The 20663-nt window shown below is 42.5% G+C and overlaps 1 protein-coding gene across 2 annotated transcripts; it reads right to left on the bottom strand.

Annotated features, from left to right (window-relative positions):
- Positions 1-3565: 3565 nt before the first annotated feature.
- DCK (deoxycytidine kinase) lies at positions 3566-17140 on the bottom strand. Of its 2 annotated transcripts, XM_061584840.1 has the most exons (8): positions 17117-17133; positions 16610-16988; positions 14224-14339; positions 10556-10749; positions 8657-8804; positions 5608-5723; positions 5150-5249; positions 3566-3900 (listed from the first exon to the last, which is right to left on the bottom strand). In XM_061584840.1, the coding sequence occupies exons 2-8, from the start codon at positions 16677-16679 to the stop codon at positions 3874-3876; spliced, it is 771 nt and encodes a 256-aa protein (XP_061440824.1). In that variant the 5' UTR covers positions 16680-16988; positions 17117-17133; the 3' UTR covers positions 3566-3873. The 2 variants fall into 2 exon arrangements, with proteins under 2 accessions (XP_061440824.1, XP_061440822.1); XM_061584838.1 differs by having other exon boundaries at positions 16610-17140.
- Positions 17141-20663: the final 3523 nt, after the last annotated feature.

The following is a 20663-nucleotide window of genomic DNA, read 5'->3' as shown; positions in this document are numbered from 1 at the left end:
AGTTTAACTATGCGCTGAGTAAAGAAGTACTTCCTTTTGTCTGAATCTTCCAACATTCAGCTTCTTTGAATGTCCACGAGTTCTAGTATTATGAGAGAGGGAGAAGAACTTTTCTCTATCCACTTTCTCAATGCCATGCATAATTTTATACACTTCTATCATGTCTCCTCTGACCCGCCTTTTCTCTAAACTAAAAAGCCCCAAATGCTGCAACCTTTCCTCGTAAGGGAGTCGCTCCATCCCCTTGATCATTCTGGTTGCCCTCTTCTGAACCTTTTCCAACTCTAGAATATCCTTTTTGAGATGAGGCGACCAGAACTGTACACAGTATTCCAAATGCGGCCGCACCATAGATTTATACAACGGCATTATGATATCGGCTGTTTTATTTTCAATACCTTTCCTAATTATCGCTAGCATGGAATTTGCCTTTTTCACAGCTGCCGCACACTGGGTCGACATTTTCATCGTGCTGTCCACTACAACCCCGAGGTCTCTCTCCTGGTCGGTCACCGCCAGTTCAGACCCCATGAGCGTATATATGAAATTCAGATTTTTTGCTCCAATATGCATAATTTTACACTTGTTTATATTGAATTGCATTTGCCATTTTTCCGCCCATTCACTCAGTTTGGAGAGGTCTTTTTGGAGCTCTTCGCAATCCCTTTTTGTTTTAACAACCCTGAACAATTTAGTGTTGTCAGCAAACTTGGCCACTTCACTGCTCACTCCTAATTCTAGGTCATTAATGAACAAGTTGAAAAGTACAGGTCCCAATACCGATCCTTGACGGACTCCACTTTCTACAGCCCTCCATTGGGAGAACTGTCCGTTTATTCCTACTCTCTGCTTTCTGCTTCTTAACCAATTCCTTATCCACAAGAGGACCTCTCCTCTTATTCCATGACTGCTAAGCTTCCTCAGAAGCCTTTGGTGAGGTACCTTGTCAAACGCTTTTTGAAAGTCTAAGTACTCTATGTCCACTGGATCACCTCTATCTATATGCTTGTTGACACTCTCAAAGAATTCTAATAGGTTACTGAGACAGGACTTTCCCTTGCAGAAGCCATGCTGGCTCTGGTTCAGCAAGGCTTGTTCTTCTATGTGCTTAGTTAATCTAGCTTTAATTATACTTTCTACCAGTTTTCCAGGGACAGAAGTTAAGCTAACTGGCCTGTAATTTCCGGGATCCCCTCTGGATCCCTTTTTGAAGATTGGCATTACATTTGCCACTTTCCAGTCCTCAGGCATGGAGGAGGACCCAAGGGACAAGTTACATATTTTAGTTAGCAGATCAGCAATTTCACATTTGAGTTCTTTGAGAACTCTCGGGTGGATGCCATCCGGCCCCGGTGATTTGTCAGTTTTTATATTGTCCATTAAGCTTAGAACTTCCTCTCTCGTTACCACTATTTGTTTCAGTTCCTCAGAATCCCTTCCTGCAAATGTTAGTTCAGGTTCAGGAATCTGCCCTATATCTTCCACTGTGAAGACAGATGCAAAGAATTCATTTAGCTTCTCTGCAATCTCCTTATCATTCTTTAGTACACCTTTGACTCCCTTATCATCCAAGGGTCCAATTGTCTCCCTAGATGGTCTCCTGCTTTGAATGTATTTATAGAATTTTTTGTTGTTGGTTTTTATGTTCTTAGCAATGTGCTCCTCAAAATCTTTTTTAGCATCCCTTATTGTCTTCTTGCATTTCTTTTGCCAGAGTTTATGTTCTTTTTTATTTTCTTCATTCGGACAAGACTTCCATTTTCTGAAGGAAGACTTTTTGCCTCTAAGAGCTTCCTTGACTTTGCTCGTTAACCATGCTGGCATCTTCTTGGCCCTGGCAGTACCTTTTCTGATCTGCGGTATGCACTCCAGTTGAGCTTCTAATATAGTGTTTTTAAACAACTTCCAAGCATTTTCGAGTGATGTGACCCTCTGGACTTTGTTTTTCAGCTTTCTTTTTACCAATCCCCTCATTTTTGTGAAGTTTCCTCTTTTGAAGTCAAATGTGACCGTGTTGGATTTTCTTGGCAATTGGCCAGTTACATGTATGTTTAATTTAATAGCACTGTGGTCACTGCTCCCAATCGGTTCAACAACACTTACATCTCACACCAGGTCTCGGTCCCCACTGAGGATTAAGTCCAGGGTTGCCGTCCCTCTGGTCGGTTCCATGACCAACTGATCTAGGGAATAGTCATTTAGAATATCTAGAAACTTTGCTTCTTTGTCATGACTGGAACACATATGCAGCCAGTCTATGTCCGGGTAGTTGAAGTCACCCATTACTACCACATTTCCTAGTTTGGATGCTACCTCAATTTCATATCTCATCTCCAGGTCTCCCTGAGCATTTTGATCAGGGGGACGATAGATCGTTCCCAGCATTAAGTCCCTCCTGGGGCACGGTATCACCACCCACAACAATTCTGTGGAGGAGTCTGCCTCTTTTGGGGTTTCGAGCTTGCTGGATTCAAATGCAAGCAGAAGACTGCAACAGCAAACCACATTTAGGGACAATTCAGGAGCATCCAACAATGCAAGGAATCATTAAATGGTCCCCCTAGTCACAAGAAATATTTCGTTTAAAACATTTGGGGGAGGGGAGAGGGAGGAATCCTACTTGGCCCATTCTTGCCTCTAGGGATTTTTGTATGCACCCTTGGCTTTAGTAAAGAAGAGGCTGCAGGGTTCAGCTAAGTTTTCTGTTCAAAGAGAAGTCATTATGTATGGCTAATTCAAAACCTTTCTTCATAATGAGGACCAGCAAAGGCAAACGCTTAAAGAACGTTCCGTTTTTAAAGTTGCAGTTCTATGGTACCTGAGAGGATGTCCCAGGGACCATAAGACTTTGTGGGTTTCCCTCTCCATCCTTGGAAGTTCCCTTCAGGGCAGCGTGGAGAGGACCACTGCCATTGTTCCTGTGCTGTCAGTGCTCCAGTAGTGGAGAGGGGACCTACCAAGGGCAGATTGGGAGAGGCTCTCCTGTTCCCCTGACACCCCTCCAGAACCAAGGAAAAGTACTGCTGCTCTGGGACTGGCATATTTGTTTCTCCAGTGGAAGGGGAAAATCTTGTTGGGGGGGGAGGACAGGCTGAAGGTATGGGAAGAAGAGAAAACTGCATATTCCCCCCCCCCAAACCAACCTTCTGTCCTGCCAGGGCTTCAGATCTGGCAGTTGGTCTGACCTTTGATTCTACCTCCTTCAAGCTGCTCTCTCTCTTTCTCCAGAAGCAGCCAAAAGCAACAATTTAGAAATCTGGGTGGAGGTGCCTTAAAAAACAATTTAATTTCTAGACAAATGCCCACCCACCCACAATGGATTTTTTTTTTTTGCTAGTCTGCATATGGCCTTTAAAAAATGCATCATCCCTTACACAAGCAGGCTGCTTTGGACAAAATGCAGGCCCTACATTCCTCTTCCCACACACACACCCAGTGGGACAGGAACGGTTTCCCTGTGGTATACTCACACTGTACCAGGGAGTATATGAGTATTTCATTCAATTTCTGGGTGTGTGCAAAGGGTCCCCAAGTCCCTCCCCCCCCCCAATTTTCACAAAATCAAAACCAATGACTTTTCTAGAACTATCTAATTATTTCATTTATGTTGCAAAGAGAGATTGCCATGTATTTCACAGGGCTCCTTGAACTCTGCTTTGGAATATTAGATGATCTTACCATTTGTAGCAAGCACCTCACCTAAGAAAGCCAAACACAAGATAAATATTATAAAACCAGTTCACCATAAGATTCAACAATGTAACAAAAGTTGGACCCTGTCCTTGGAGACCTTAAGCAAAAGCAGAATTGGTGATACAAACTAAGCAATATGAATGTCAGGAATGCTCAGGTCTGGCGTTGCCTCTGGAAGGGCTATAAAGTGCTCAAAAATTCTTTGACCTGCAAAGACAAAAACACAAGAATATCAGTTGAACACTTAGTGGACAAGATAAAAAAAACGTTGCCAGATTCTAGGAAACTTCTCTTACGTACAGAAAGTAGAATGCACACATATTGAGGTGAACTAGAGTGCAGCAATACATGCATGGAGCCATTAGCCCTTAAATATTAGGCAGGCTATCTTTTCGGTGCCTTTTGCAGATTTTCGTCTTTCAACAAGTCTTTTAAGGTGAGACCTATCCCAGTCTGCGTCTGTGTTAGAATTGCTTTTAATATGTTTTCTTTAATAATATGTTTTAACCCTTTTTTAAAAGATTTTTTAAAAATGTTAACATTGTTTTCTTTTAATTATTTTAAGGACTTTTTATGATGTTTTAGAGCAGCCTTTCCCAACCAGTGTGCCTCCAGATGTTGCTGGACTACAATTCCCATCTTTCCTGACCGTTGGCAATGCTGGCTGAGGCTGATGGGAGTTGTGGTCCAACAACATCTGGAGGCACACTGGTTGGGAAAGGCTGTTTTAGAGTGTTTTTAGCATTTCTGTTTGCCGCCCTGGGCTCCTGCTAGGAGGAAGGGCGGGATATAAATTAAATAATAAATAAATAAATAAAATTCGATGACCAGGAAATTAATTCTGGCCACTAGTGAAGAAAGCCTGCAGAATAACTTGCCATAGGAGTAACACATTTTAAAATAAATAAAAAGTTCCTGTAGAGAGAGATTCAGTGGATATTTAATATATCATTCAGACACTTATATCCTGCTCTATGTGAATGCAGCCAAAGACTTTGCACAACAGTGACCAGTGAGTCACGTGAACCTCCTTTGAATTTTCAGAAACATGGAAGTAGAGATTGCTTGCTTGCCTCAGACTGTGCATTTCTAGGACTCTGTGAAAATGTAGTGACATCCCAGAGAACTAGCCCCCAAAAAAGGTCAAACACTTCCGGTAGCACAAGGAAAGATGTGGAATATACTGAAAGCTGCTTGATCCAGCAATTTGCCAAGTCATGGGAATTCCAGTGACGTCAGAAAATTCCTGTACTTGCAAGGGCTTCTGCATTTACTCTGATAGATGGGGACCACTCCACATATGTACACGTGCCCTTCTTTGTAAGTATAGAGTTACCTTCTACACTGAAGTGAAGAATCCTTGCATAAAAGTTCCATTCAACCACCAGAGGGTTCATAATTGTTAACTGTGGGCACCCAAGAATGCAAATGTTAAATAATTTCTGGCAGATTTTACCTTTTCAATCATATTTTCATGCCTGTCTTTGTTGCCTTTGAAATCTTCATTTACATCCAGTGTTAGAATAGGAACCTCTTGTAGATATTCAAAATCTGTTCTGTAAAGAAAATGGGACATCTGAATTGGGAAGCCGGAGATATGAAGTGGGTAAAGACCATTTATTACACAATACAGTACTCTTGAAATTTGAAGCACAATCTTATGAATGTTTCTCAGGCATAAGTCCCACCAATAGGGGATACTCCCAGGAAAGTGCAAAGGATTACAGCCTTAGATGTTGCATTTCTAATGATGAGAGCTGTCCAAGCTTAGAATTCTTTAGTCATATAGATTAGGGTTTCTGATATACATAACAAGGCTTCTAAAATTCGATAAGGTATCTTTAGTTTTAGGAATGGCAAGTAACTTATCCACTATCTTAAAGAGTGTATTAAATGTGTCTATTTAATATTTACCGCAATGTTCTGTGCTGGAGCCAGCTCTCATGTTTGTAATGAAGTTTTTCCAGATATTCTATAGGAATGCCTTGTTCTTCATCTCTTCCACGCACATAAATCCTGTTCAAGCATTTCTAAAAGTAAAAAAAGACTTTTCAGACATAACTGGAATGAAGCAGTAGTAATAATCTTAACGGAAAAAATATGTTAGTCTGTTGATTTTTGTTGTTGTTATGTGCCTTCAAGTTGATTACAACTTATGGCGACCCTATGAATCAGTGACCTCCAACAGCATCTGTTATAAACCACCCCGTTCAGATCTTGTAAGTTCAGGTCTGTGGCTTCCTTTATGGAATCAATCCATCTCTTGTTTGGTCTTCCTCTTTTTCTACTCCCTTCTGTTTTTCCCAGCATTATTGTCTTTTCTACTGAATCATGTCTTCTCATGATGTGTCCAAAGTATGATAACCTCAGTTTCATCATTTTAGCTTCTGGTGACAGTTCTGGTTTAATTTGTTCTAACACCCAATTATTTGTCTTTTTAGCAGTCCATGGTATGTGCAAAGCTCTCCTACAACACCACATTTCAAATGAGTGGATTTTTCTCTTATCCGCTTTTTTCACTGTCCAACTTTCACATCCATCCATACAGATCGGGAATACCATGGTCTGAATGATCCTAACTTTAGTGTTCAGTGATACATCTTTGCATTTGAGGACCTTTTCTAGTTCTCTCATAGCTGCCCTCCCCAGTCCTAGCCTTCTTCTGATTTCTTGACTATGGTCTCCATTTTGGTTAACGACTGTGCTAAGGTATTGATAACCACAAGTTCCATATCCTCATTGTCAACTTTAAAGTAACATAAATCTTCTGTTGTCATTACTTTAGTCTTCTTGATGTTCAGCTGTAGTCCTGCTTTTGTGCTTTCCTCTTTAACTATAATCAGCATTCATTTTAAATCATTACTGGTTTCTGCTAGTAGTATGGTATCGTCTGCATATCTTGATATTTCTCCCTCCCATTTTCACACCTCCTTCATCGTAGTCCAATCCCGCTTTCTGTATGATATGTTCTGCATATAGATTAAACAAATAGGGTGATAAAATACACTCCTGTCTCACACCCTTTCCGATGGGGAACCAGACAGTTTCTCCATATCTTGTCCTTGTCCAGAGTATAGGTTGTGCATCAGGACAATCAGATGCTGTGGCACCCCTATTTCTTTTAAAGCACTCCATAGCTTTTCATGATCTACACAGTCAAAGTTCATTCTTATGATGTTGCAAACTGCTTAGAGACTTCTTTGAAATATGAAGCAGTGGAAAAGTTACCTAAATATTAATAAAGAAATGTTGCAGAAAATGTTAGCAAGGAGTCTTGTGGCACCTTAAAGACTCCTCTCCTCATTGATATTTGCTTGAGCATGCAAGGCAAAACAAAACAAAATTATCACATTTGCTAACACAGCCCCATAAAAACTGATGCTGCAATATATTAGTCTTTAAGATGCCACAGAACTCTGTGTATTGTCACTCACCCTAAACCCACAATCCTATACCCACTTACCTGGACGTAAGTTCCAGGGAACTCAATGAGCTATATATACACAATTTTTTGGCATGCTCAGGATTGTGCTACAACACAATGTCACCCAGCCAGGAGTAGTCATAATGGAAGGCACCAGTACAGAAATGTAAGGCTTGTGGGATTTGTACACTCCACTGATTAACATAGAAGTCTGAAACAAAAGACTAATCTAAAACATCTTGAGCTGAATGCGAACAATCAGTCTGCATTACATGGCATCTCCCTTTTTCAGGGACTGGAAAGGGCTGTAGCTCAGTGGCAGAGCATCTGCTTTGCACGCAGGAAGTCCATGGTTCAATCTCCAGTTAGGGCTGGAACAGACTTCTGCAGACCCACTGCCAGTCAGTGTAGGCAATACTGAGCTAGATGGACCAATGGTCTGACTCAGTGTAAGGCAGTGTCCTCTGTTTACTCAGAGGCTATAGGACCTTATTTATTTATTTATTTATTTTATTACATTTTTAGACCGCCCTATAGCAATAAGCTCCCAGGGCGGTGTACAGCATAATAAAACAGGTTAAAATACAAGTGGATGTAAATACAATACACAATAAAACATAATTAAAAATTTTCAAATTTAAATTCAGATTTTAAATTTTTTTAAAATGCCTAGGCAAAGAGGTAGGTCTTTACCTGGCGCCGAAAGGATAACAGAGAAGGCGCCAGGCGTATCTCGTCAGGGAGGGCGTTCCATAGTTCGGGGGCCACCACTGAGAAGGCCCTAGCTCTAGTTATCGTTCTCCGTGCCTCCCTATGTGTTGGGACACGGAGAAGGGCCTTCGACGTCGAGCGCAGCGACCGGGTAGGTACATAGCGGGAGAGGCGTTCCGCCAGGTATTGTGGTCCGATGCCGTTAAGGGCTTTATAGGTAAGAACCAACACTTTGAATCTGGCCCAGAAACATATTGGTAGCCAGTGCAGCTGGGCCAGGACAGGTGTTATATGATCAGATTTTTTAGTCCCAGTAAGAACTCTGGCCGCAGCATTCTGCACCAGCTGAAGTTTCCAAACCGTCTTCAGAGGTAACCCTACGTAGAGTGCATTACAGTAGTCCAATCTAGAGGTTACCAGAGCATGGATAACTGTGGCGAGGTTCTCCCTATCCAGATAGGGTCGCAGTTGGGCTACCAGCCGAAGCTGGTAGAACGCATTCCGTGCCACCGAGGCTACTTGAGCCTCCAGTGACAGGAGCGGATCTAATAAGACCCCCTTCCAAGACCGATACCTTCCAAGACCGATCAGTTTAATTAACGTGTTTGCTTGTGTCAAATAATAAAATAGTGAAATTTCTTTCCATCACTCACGAGTACAAAAGCACAACGCAGTCCTCAGTCACACAGATGCAGGAAGGCACATGCAGATGGAAGACACATCCTTAAGCTTTAAGACACAAAGCGCCTTTCCAGGCTTTTTGAGGGCCAAACTCTCCATGCTGACATGTTTTGTCGTCTGACGTGCCCATGAAGTTTCATTTCTTACCTCAGGGGTAGCTCGGAGATAAATAATGCCATCCAGTTCAAGACTAGAGCCAAACTGCTGGTGCATCCAGTTATGCCAGTCTTGGTAAATCGTCCACTCTGTTTCATTCATACAGTCAGACTCATATAAATTAGATGCAAAAATGTACCTACACAAAAAGACGAAGTCGAACTCAGTATCATTCTGAAATCTTTCTAAAATGCATGCAAGTAGGGCAGGGGAATGGAGATAAATACTAACAGGACTGGCATTGTAAACCACCTTGAATGTTGTTTCACGACAAGAGTGGATCCTCAGAATTAATAAGCAGTGTGTTTACAACACGAGAATAGGTGAACTACCAAAGGTGAGCGAGTGAGCGTGTGGATGCCCCACCAATACAGAGCAACTTCCCTCTGGACACTTGCCACAGTCTGATTATTTTCTAGGAAACCTGTACGGCATATTTCCCAATGGAAGGGGGTGCCTACAAAGTGAAAAGCAGCCATGTGGGTCTCCCTGACCCTTGTTTCCATTTCCTTGTCAGCGTTTTGAAGGAACAAAGGAAGCTGCCTCATGCTGAGTCAGACCCATTGGTCCATCTGGCTCAGTATTGTTGACACTGACGGGCAGGTTTCAGACAGGGTCTATGTCCCAGACTACCTGGAAATGCTGGGATTGAACCTTGGACTTTCTGCATATAAAGCAGATGCTCCACCACTGAGGTGTGCCTATTCCTCTAAATACCTTCGTTCTGGACGCTTGCCACCATGTGCGTATGGCTTCTTGTTAACCAAATTGTTGGGAGGAGAGATCAGGATATACCCAAAGATTAATGTGGTGGCCATCTCTTAGGGAAGACCTTCTTTTTTTATGGCAATTGACAGAGTAATCTGGTATTACATTTTACACAGGAATATTATAACAGAGTTTATAAGCACAAGCCCCCCCCCCACCTAGATTAAACTTGAACACTCAGCTTGTTTTTTTTCTAGGGGGTCTGTGGTGGCAGAAATTGAAATTAAAGAGTTTGGTCTATGCTGAAACTAATTCCTGGAAAATCGATCACACCTCCAAATCTAGCCAACTGCTCAACCATTTTGTTGCTTTCTGGCTACACAAAGCCAGCTTCCTAGCAGCTGTTTAGAACTCCCACGGTAGCAGCTGAAAGGTATTATTATTATTATTATTACTCTTTATTTTTACCCCGCCCTTTTTCCAAAACTGGAACTCAGGGCGGCTTACAAATAAAAACTTACATAGGTAAAAAACATACAAAAATATACAATTAAAATAGAATTAAACTATTCGTAGCATTAAAACCATGAAACATACACTTAAAATACGAAGACAATTTAAAACATTAAGAATAAGACCATAGAACAATACAACAGACCTTATGAGGTCCTATCTTAAACATCTTCTAGTCCAAAAGTCTGTCAGAATAAAAAAGTCTTTGCCTGCCGACGGAAGGATAGCAAGGAAGGGGCCATTCGTGCTTCCTTAGGAAGAGAGTTCCAGAACCTGGGGGCAGCCACCGAGAAGGCCCTATCTCGTGTCCCCACCAATCGCGCTTGCGAAGGTGTTGGGACTGAGAGAAGGTACCTGAGGTATAAGTGCAGCTCCAAAGGTATCCACATGTACTGCCTTCTGCAGAGTAAAAGAATAGCAAGGCAGAAAACAACACTGAGATTGCAACCATCAGCATAGTAGCTGACGACATTTGTTTCTCTCACTCCCTGCCAGCTTTTCTTCAAAAAAAGGATAAACCATTTTCCTCTATTCCATTCTAGTGCTGAGAACTCAGTTCTAATGAACTGAAAGAGGCAAGTTTTTATCTTGCATACTAAAAGGGCCATAAGCAGCAACATCAAAAGTAAAAAGGGGCAGCGAGAAGAATTAGCAAGAAAAGCTCCAAACCTGTCACTGTAAACAGATCTCTCAAAGAAGACAACGGGATTCTTAGCTTCTTTGAGTTTCCCATTAAAGGATTTGAGCTGAGCTCGGATTCTGCTCAGACAGGCGTAAGCCTGGAAAGTGAAGGACCATCTCTCTGGCTTCTCATACATCATCTCAAGTAAGTTGCCACCACTCTTTTGGGAGGTTGTCAGCTCCTGTTTAAAATGCAAATAAAGCAACCTTTTCAATCCTTTTTTAAAAGTGTAATTTATTTTGTTAAAAGCTGCTTGTAAAACATTTCAAGATTGCTAAGTTCTGACAAAATAGCATAACCTCAAATCAGCTTTACCTCCTCAGCTGCATTCTATAGCCTGCCAAATGCAATGAGAGGCAGAAGAGCATGAAATAGTGAAGGTTAAAACTTCTAGATACGTCATGATTTTGGGTTCGTTCACATTAGACATCAAATCACAACATGTTACATGAGCAAGCCTTGGGCTCCTACTCTATCTAAGCAATGGCAAACTATAGTTTATGCTTGCCCTTCAAACCAGGATTGGATATCATGTTCAAACCATGGTTTGGCATTACATGCAAATAATAATAATAATAATAATAATAATAATAATAATAATAATAATAATAATAAAATTTTATTTGTTAGTCGCCTATCTGTCCGAGCTAACGGACACTCTAGGCGACTTACAGCAATGCAAAATACAATATATAAATCAATATACAATCACAAACCATAACATCAATTCATCTAAAACCATCCTTCAATTAGTACACCATAAAAACTAGTCCACCCCAGAAATCCCATAGGCCTGCCTGAATAGCCAGGTCTTTAAGGCTCGGTGAAAACCCATCAGGGAGGAGGCATGTCGAAGGTCCAAAGGGAGCGAGTTCCAGAGGGCGGGGGCCACAATCGAAAATGCCCTCTCTCTGGTCCGCACCAGCCTAGCTGTTTTCACCGGTGGGACCGAGAGAGGTCTTGTGAGGCTGATCTTGTTTGGCGGCATAATTGGTGATACTGGAGACGTTCCTTCAGATAAACTGGGCCGAAACCGTATAGGGTTTTAAAGGTCAATACCAACACCTTGAATTGGGCCCGGTAAACAACTGGTAACCAGTGTAGATCTACCAACACTGGGGTGATATGATCCCGGCGACGGCTCTGCTTTATCAAGCGTGTCGCCGCATTCTGTACCAGCTGCAGTTTCCGGACCGTTTTCAAGGGTAACCCCACATAGAGCACATTACAGTAGTCTAAGCGAGAGGAGACCAGGGCATGTATCACTCGTGGGAGCAGATGTACAGGAAGGTAGGGTCGCAGCCTCTGTATCAGGTGTAATTGGTACCAAGCTGCCCGGCTCACTGCCAAAACCTGAGCCTCCATGGACAGCTGGGAGTCAAGAATGACCCCTAGGCTGCGGACCTGGTCCTTCAGGGGTAATCTCACCCCATTAAGCACCAAGTCTAAATCTCCCAACCTTCTCTTATCACCCACAAGCAACACGTCGGTCTTGTCGGGGTTTAGCTTCAGCCTGTTCTCTCCCATCCATCTACTTACGGACTCCAGGCATTTGGACAAGGTATTCACAGCCAACTCTGGTGAGGACTTAAATGAGAGATAGAGCTGAGTGTCATCCGCATATTGGTGACACTGCAGCCCAAAACTCCTGATGATGGCTCCCAGCGGTTTCACATAGATGTTGAATAGCATGGGGGAGAGGATAGAACCCTGTGGCACTCTGCAATTGAGAGGCCAAGGGTCTGAAACCTCATCCCCCAATGCTACCCGTTGATGCCTACCGGAGAGATAGGAACAGAACCACCGTAAAACAGTGCCCCCTATTCCCAATCCCTCCAGGCGGTTTAAAAGGATACCGTGGTCAACGGTATCGAAAGCCGCTGAGAGATCCAGGAGGACGAGGAGTATGTATTCTCCCCTATCCAACGCCCTCCTCATATCATCCACCAGAGCGACCAAGGCTGTTTCAGTTCCATGTCCAGTCCTGAAGCCCGATTGGAAAGGATCCAAGTAATCTGCTTCATCCAAGTGTGTCTGTAACTGTTTAGCCACCACTCACTCAATCACCTTGCCCAGGAATGGTAAATTAGAGACTGGGCAGAAGTTATTCAACTCTTGGGGATCCAAGGAGGACTTTTTCAAGATGGGCTTTATCACTGCCTCCTTGAGGGCTGATGGCATTGCACCCTCTTCCAAGGACACATTTACCACTGCCTTGATCCCTTCGCCCAGTCTCTCTGTGCAGCTCATGAGCCATGAAGGGCAAGGATCAAGCAAACAAGTGGTTGGCTTTACAGTAGAGAGCACTTTGTCCACTTCCTCAGAGGGAAGAGGCTGAAACCGATCCCAGCAGACCGGAATGCAACTGGCCGACTAAATGCTTTTATGTTCATTGGTAGCTTTCTCTAGTACAAGAAACTCAGATTCACTGAAGTCATGTGTTAGTATTCCAGAGCATTCTGTAGTGTGGTGGCAGGGAATTTATGGCTCTTCAGATGTCACTGGACTACACCTTCCACTATTCCTGACCATTGACCAAGCTGGTGGGAATTGGAGTCCAACAATATCTGGAGGGCTACAGGTTCCCCACCCCTGCTGTAAGCCGAAGCAAACATAGTCACACAACTCCTACATAAGGTTGTTTCCTACATCCTATTTATGTACAACACATAAATAATTATTTGCCCACATTAAACTCACAAAAAGCAGGAACAGGTATAAAAGAGGTACATTTGTTAGAAATCAAACATTTTGGTAAGAATCCTTGAACTTGAACAGATGCCTTGCATGCTTTGTAACGTGCATAAGGATAAAGATAATATGCATAATGTCGTTAACATAAAATGTATGTAATATATTTAATATTTTGAATATTTGTAAACCACTTCTCCAAAATAACACAAAGTTAACTATATTTTTTTACAGTGTAGTGGTAGTGTGCATTCTAGAGCAAGAAAAACCCACTCTGAAGTCTATCTTTATTTATTCTAAATCAGAAGGCATCACAACCCACATAGTAACATCTTAACCCCAATCAAAAATTTCTTTGCATCTCAAAGTACACGGTTAATAGTTCATTTTATAGCTTAGTAGAAACTCACCTATGCATCAATATTCATGGCTTTGACCACTAGAGGGCAGACCTGCTGCACTGATTTTAAAAACGGAGGAATTTATTTAAAGTGGCTCTATATTAACATTTGGAACTAAAAGGATACAGGTCTGAACCTGGGCATGATGGGAAAGTCATATGAATTTTAAGCACTCTTGAATGCATATCTATTTCCCCCCTAACACATCGGCTTTTGTAGGATTTTTAGAGAGATGAATTCAAGTCTACAACCAGAAATAAAAATTCTAATGGAAGCAGCTATGCAAATAAAGACATCTTGCATAAAGTACCTTCATTTTCATATTTATTTTTGCAGTTCCACTTCTGCATTTTTATTTTTGATTGTCATGAGCAAATGAAAGCAGAATTGTTTCTTTTCAATCGAGAACAGAATAAAGATTTGGACTGCTATGCATTATCAGTCTAAAAGAACAACTGATCTAGACTGAAATTAAGCAGTTGTGCCTTTTTACTCTACCCTCCTCTCTGCATCCCCAAAAGTCTGTTCCCCACCCTTGAACCTATAATCATATTTTCTCATACCTCACTGTCATCTTGGCAATTCTGAACATTGCACCATCTTGCTACTGGCTCAGGGACAACTTCCCAGTCTTCTCTGGCTTGTTTGAGAATATTCACAAAGGTCGACTTCCCAGCAGCTGTGGAAGGAAGAGCTATGCTTATCCAACAGTAAAATTCTGGCACTCATTTGCTAGGGACCAATTTGAAAGAAGGAAATGTTTAATAAGACAATATATGTAATTAAAACATTTTATTTGTTGAAAATAAAGAAATAAGAAAAATTGTAAATTAAAAAATTGTAGCCTGCTTTTCATTTAAAAAAAGAATGAAAGTGGGAGGTAACAATGACAGACCTCACAAATGTTTTCTGCACTGCTTCTCTCGCAAATTAAATCTATGCATGTTTGCATAAATTAAACATACAGTATTCATCACATAGTATCAGAAATATGTATCCTGAAGATATCCAAAAGGGAATGACTACAGAAACATTGCTTGACAAATGAGAACATTTGGTCATTGATGTGGCACTTCATCTGAGTGACAATATAACTATGATTTTCTAGCTAAAAGGCTGAGCCTACGCATAGTCACTCAGAAGGAAGTTTTATTGAGCTCAATGAAACTTATTCAAGTAGGTGTGCGTTACTGCAGGCATGAAGCCCAGTCCTGTCCATGTTTACTCATAGCTAGTCTGACTGGAGTCTGAATTCAAAGGGAAGGAATTGACATACAGGATGGGCCCATCTAAAAACAAAGTAGTTATCTTCTTTCCGGTTTCTTTCTTTCTGAACTAAATCGTCTCTCCACTATTCTCAGCTCTGCTGTCCATTTGGCTTTTTCTGTTATTTCATTTTGCCTATGTTGCTACTTTACGTTGGCTCCTGTTTCTGTAGTGAACCCAGTTTCAATTACTTTTGGTTTTTAAATCTCTTCACCCTTTGGCTCCTTGTCTGTTTTCCCTTCTCCTTGTCTCTGCAGCAAGTACTCTTTTGTTGTGGAGTGAGTGGAGTGGAGTGAGAGAAAGCAAGGTCCAATGGAAGGGTGGCTATATCAGCAAATATTATATCAATAAAATATTAACCTTTGGAAAATGTTAACAGAATCGTCAATAAAGCAACATATTCAATTATACAAGTTTAGCTTCTAGTTCCGATAGTGGGTAATTTAAACCTGTAATTTAACTGCCAATTCAAAAAGTTCACCCAATATTATAGGTCTGAGAGGCTCGGACCTGGACCTCCACTTCCTATATTCCACAACCATATTGATCTACATCAAATATAAATGTCCTGGCCTTAAACCTACTATCTGTTAAACCCCTAGAGCAGGGTGGCTATCCTTTAGTTCTCCAGTCAGTGTCAACTTCCATCAGCCTTAGCCAACATGGCCAATAGTCATGAATGACAACAGATGTAACCTGACAGTATCTAGAGCTACTGGTTAGCCACCTCTGCCCTAGAGACTGCTAATGTTCCTGTGCTGCATAAGTGATAGCAACCACCTTGTGATGATATATCTGATGACTTTTTTGGCATTATGTGTTATGTACAGACATTGGTATTTAGTTTGACTTTGTAGGCTGTTCAGTTTAACTGTCCACCTAAATTTTAAAGAGCTCTTCTATTTCAAACATTCTTCTATTACATCATATTAATCTTTAATGATACTATATGGGTTGTTTTTTTTTTTAAGGAAGCCTGAAAGCATCATAGAAGTCTTTAAAATAAAATAAGTATTTGCTTTTTCTGTTTTACTATTGCATAATAGAAAGGAAGCTGCATACATCTGTTTAGTACAGTGACAGAGGGAGTGTGAATATTTCTGCCTGCCATGCAGCAATAAAAAGATACAGAAACTGCACTGGGGTTGTGTGAAGACAGACGGTGAATCTGGGTATCCTCCATACCCACAAGGCAAGAACCATCCTGCCCTTTACAATGCCTTTCAAGCCACTTCTCCATCACCCACACCCCAAATTGAGCCCATTGTAACCCAGCCAGTCCCAATATGGAGGATCTGCTCCATCTTACACATTCTTACTAGCTCCAACAGACTCCTATCTCAACTGTCATCCAGCAGCAGCCATTCCATCAGCCTATACAGCAGAGACAGAGATGGGACCAGCAGTTTTTGGTTTCTCCTCTCCTTGAATTCCCCCCCATTCCAGCCACTTGTTTACAAGAACTACTGTCTGAGTTTGCTTCTGAGTTTGCTTTTTTCTTCCTCCCTCCCAGTCCCCCTTTCGTGTCATGTATTTTAGATTATTTATTTATTTATTATTGTAATCTTGAACATAGGGAGGGACAGTCTTATCTTCGTAAGTCACTTTGGGAGCTTCTCCTCCTCCACCACCCCCACTTTCCCACTAAGCTCAGGGTATAAAACTCTAAATAAATAGAATTACCTATATTGCCTTCTATGGCGATCGTTTTGATGTTATTTTCGGCCCGGCTCCGCTTAGGTGGGGTTGCCATGGAAACGGCCTGCCAGCTACTGGTCCGAAACACCGGGGGGGGGTGAAACGGTGGGAGAGAAAGGTCAAACCTAGGACAGAGGGAGCGCTTCTGCCTTGGCACGAAGCTCCTCAAAAGTCAAGTTCCCCACGCGCGCGCGGCAACCAATCCCTTTTGACGTCAGCCGGCGTTCGAATTTGGCGCGGTGTCGTTCGGGGTTGGCTACGCCGCGCAGTGACGTCACCGCTCGAGTCTGAGTCTGAGTCTGACTCTCTCTCTCTCTCTCTCTCTCTCTCTCTCTTCCGGTCTCGTTTTCAGTTCACCATTTGTCTACAGTATTTGGGTTATAATAAGAATAATAATGAATTGTTGTTGTTCTACCCATTTCCCCTCCTCAGCCGTCTGCGGCTTCCCAAACGGGGGCTCAAGGGCCACAAAGCATACGCGAACAGCCGCACCTTGTGTAAAATGCTGGACAGAGTAAGGCTGATCGCGCTCACCTGAGACGAGCCGTGGAAAAAAAGGGAAGCTTAATCACCTACCAAGCCACGGATGCGGTCGGAGGGCCCGCTGTTGAATTGCGAGTGCATCGATCGGCGTGGGTTTGCGGCAATAAACGTTGCCATGGCAACGTACCTGACTTCTAGGCCAAAATTCCATCTCGCTGTTCAAGCACCAGAGAAGGATATTTTAAGGCTTTCTCAAAAATAACATTAAACATGCGTGTGTTTGGTCTTTTTGCTGCTATTTTTTTAAAAAAACCTAGGCTTTACAAGCATTGTGAATCAAGGGGAGATGCTACACATAGTGTAAATCCGGGATGGTGAACCTCTCGTCCTCCAGATCCTGTTCACCCCAACTCCCATCGACCCAAGCGACCATGGCCAACGGCCTGGGATGATGGGAACTGGAGTCCCAACAACATCTGGAGGGGGGCCACAGGCTCTGCTAGGGTTGCCAGGTCAGAAGCATCCCAAACCCTGAGATTTTGGGGGTGGGCCCTAGTGATGTAATGGGGCGTGCCTGAGTGATGTCATAGAGCAGGTCTGAATGATGTCATGGGGTGGGCCTGAGTGATGTCATGGGGTGGGCCTGAGTGATGTCATAAAGCATCAAGCACAGTTGCTTGGAGCATACAGTTCAAACAAAAACATTTCTTTGATTGGAAACAAAGAAATCTTAGTTAAAAGATGGAGCCTGGGTAGGTAGAGAACATTTAATCTAGGCTACTTGCTTCTGGCAAGAAGGGTTTAAGTGCCCTCAGGCCGGACCAGTCACCATAAGGCCACTGTAGGAAGAAAGGAGCCTAGTGTTGTGGAGATGTTAGATGGGAGCACTCAGAAGCAGCGATGGATGCCCCCAAAGGCTGCAATTCTAAACACACTTACTAAGGGACTAAGCCGCATAGAACTCGATAGGACTTCTCAGTAGATATGGTTTGGATTGTGATGTTGGTAAAGCTTGACCAGGAATCATCTGCAAAGATATCCAAGAAGGGTTGGTAACTCCCTGCCTAGAATGCCCTGCCCTATCTTTTAACATGGCTGCTCCAAATTTCTTTACTGATTTGACCTTTCACTTCAGAAAGAGGTCTGAAAAATGAGTAAGAGTAAGAAGATTCTCTACAAAGCTTTTAAGTTGAGACCTTATCCCAGGCTGAGTCTGTGTTGGAATTGCTCTTTAATATGTTTTTAAACCTTTTTTTTAACTATGTTTTTAACCTTTTTTTTTTAGATGTCTTGGAGGCTTTTTAAAAAATGTTTTTAAATATGTTTTGTTTTAATGTATTTTAAAGTCTGTTTTTATGATGTTTTAAAGTGTTTTTAGTGCTTTTGTTCGCTGCCCGGGGCTCCTGCTGGGAAAAAGGTTGGGATATAAATCAAATAATAAATAAAAATAAATAAATACTCTTTTCTGTCTCCCTGTGGACTGCTATAAACTCACTTTGACAATTCCAGTGAATAATAATTGACAAAGAGAAAATACACAATTGGTCTACCTTCATAGGCAGCAGCCTACCTCAAAGGGTTGTTGGAAAGCCTCCATACACAAACACACTGGAGACTTAAAAATACATATACCCCATATAATAGTTTATTGTCAAAACCAGTTGGTCATTACAGAACATTTTTTTAAAAAATCAGTATTAGCTTCCTACATAATAAAAGCAGTGATGCCTACGTAAGCCCTACCTAATTGCTTTAAAAATAGGATTGGAGAGGGAGAAAAAGGTTTACAACACAAATACAATCCTTTGCTATGTTCACTCAGAAGTCCATCAATTTACAGCACAAACCTAACCATGTCTACTCAAAAGTAAGTCCTATTGAATTCAATGGGGTTTACTTCAGGTATGTGGGAATAGCATTGCAGCGTTACTCCCAGAAAAGCAAGTACTTGGGCAAGGTCTTGGAATGAGTGGTTGCTGACCAGCTCCAGGCGCTATTGGATGAAACCGATTATCTAGATCCATTTCAGTCGGGTTTCAGACCTGGTTTTGGCACTGAGACGGCCTTGGTCGCCCTGTGTGATGACCTATATCGGGAGAGAGACAGAGGGAGTGTAACTCTGTTGATTCTCCTTGATCTCTCAGCGGCTTTTGATACCATCGACCATGGTATCCTTCTGGAGAGACTTGCGGAGTTGGGTGTTGGAGGCACTGCTTGGCAGTGGTTCCGCTCCTACTTGGCGGGCCGTCTCCAGAAGATAATACTTGGGGAACATTGCTTGACCCCATGGGTTCTCCAATATGGGGTCCCGCAGGGTTCGGTCTTGTCTCCCATGCTTTTTAATATCTATATGAAGCCGTTGGGTGCAGTCATCCGGAGTTTTGGAGTGCGTTGTCATCAGTACGCTGATGACACTCAGCTCTACTTCTCCTTTTCATCTTTTTCAGGTGAGGCGGTCGATGTGCTGAACCGTTGTCTGGACGCGACAATGGACTGGATGAGAACTAACAAACTGAGACTCAATCCTGATAAGACTGAGATGCTGCTGGTGGATGGTTTCTCTGGTCAGATGGTGGATACATACCCTGTCCTGGACGGGGTTACACTCCCCCTAAAGGATCAGGTTCGTAGTTTGGGAGTCGTTTTAGACTCTTCCCTATCACTCGAGGCCCATGTAGCCTCGGTGGCACGGAATGCATTCTACCAACTTCGGTTGGTAGCCCAGCTACGTCCCTATCTGAGTAAGGAGGACCTTACATCAGTGGTTCATGCTCTGGTAACCTCACGTTTGGACTACTGCAACGCGCTCTACGTAGGGCTACCTCTGAAGACGGTTCGGAAGCTACAGCTAGTGCAAAATACGGCAGCCAGACTGCTAACAAGAACTAAGCGGTCTGAGCATATAACACCTGTTCTGGCTCGCCTGCACTGGCTTCCAATATGCTACCGGGCCAGATTCAAAGTGTTGGTATTAACCTATAAAGCCTTATACGGCGCGGGACCACGATACCTGCAGGAACGCCTCTCCCGTTATGAACCGGCTCGTACACTACGGTCTACTACGAAGGCCCTCCTCCGGGTCCCGACCCATAGGGAGGCCCGGAGGGTAGTAACAAGATCTAGGGCCTTCTCAGTGGTGGCCCCCAAATTGTGGAATAGTCTCCCCGAGGAGGTACGCCTGGCGCCGACACTATTATCTTTTCGGCGCCAGGTTAAAACCTTTCTCTTCTCTGAGGCATTTTAATCTAAGTTATTTATGTAAATATTGTAATTGGTATTTTAGATGATGTACTTTTATATTTGTTATATTGATCTTGTAATTTTATTATTGTATATGTTTCTATGTTTGCCGCCCAGAGAGCTGTTTGCTAGTCGGGCGGGATATAAGCTGAATAAAATAAAATAAATAAAATAAATAAATAAGTACTGGATTAAAGCTTCATATTGGGAAGGTTTTCAAAACACTGCCCTCTTCAACAGCCCAGGAAAATTAAAACTTGTTTGACTCCTGCACACAAGAGAGAAAAAGACTGAAAGCTATATACTTACTCAATTG

The sequence above is a fragment of the Rhineura floridana genome, chromosome 9 (assembly GCF_030035675.1).
Source record: "Rhineura floridana isolate rRhiFlo1 chromosome 9, rRhiFlo1.hap2, whole genome shotgun sequence".
Lineage (NCBI taxonomy): Eukaryota > Metazoa > Chordata > Lepidosauria > Squamata > Rhineuridae > Rhineura > Rhineura floridana.
This window is presented reverse-complemented; position numbering and strand designations above follow the sequence as displayed.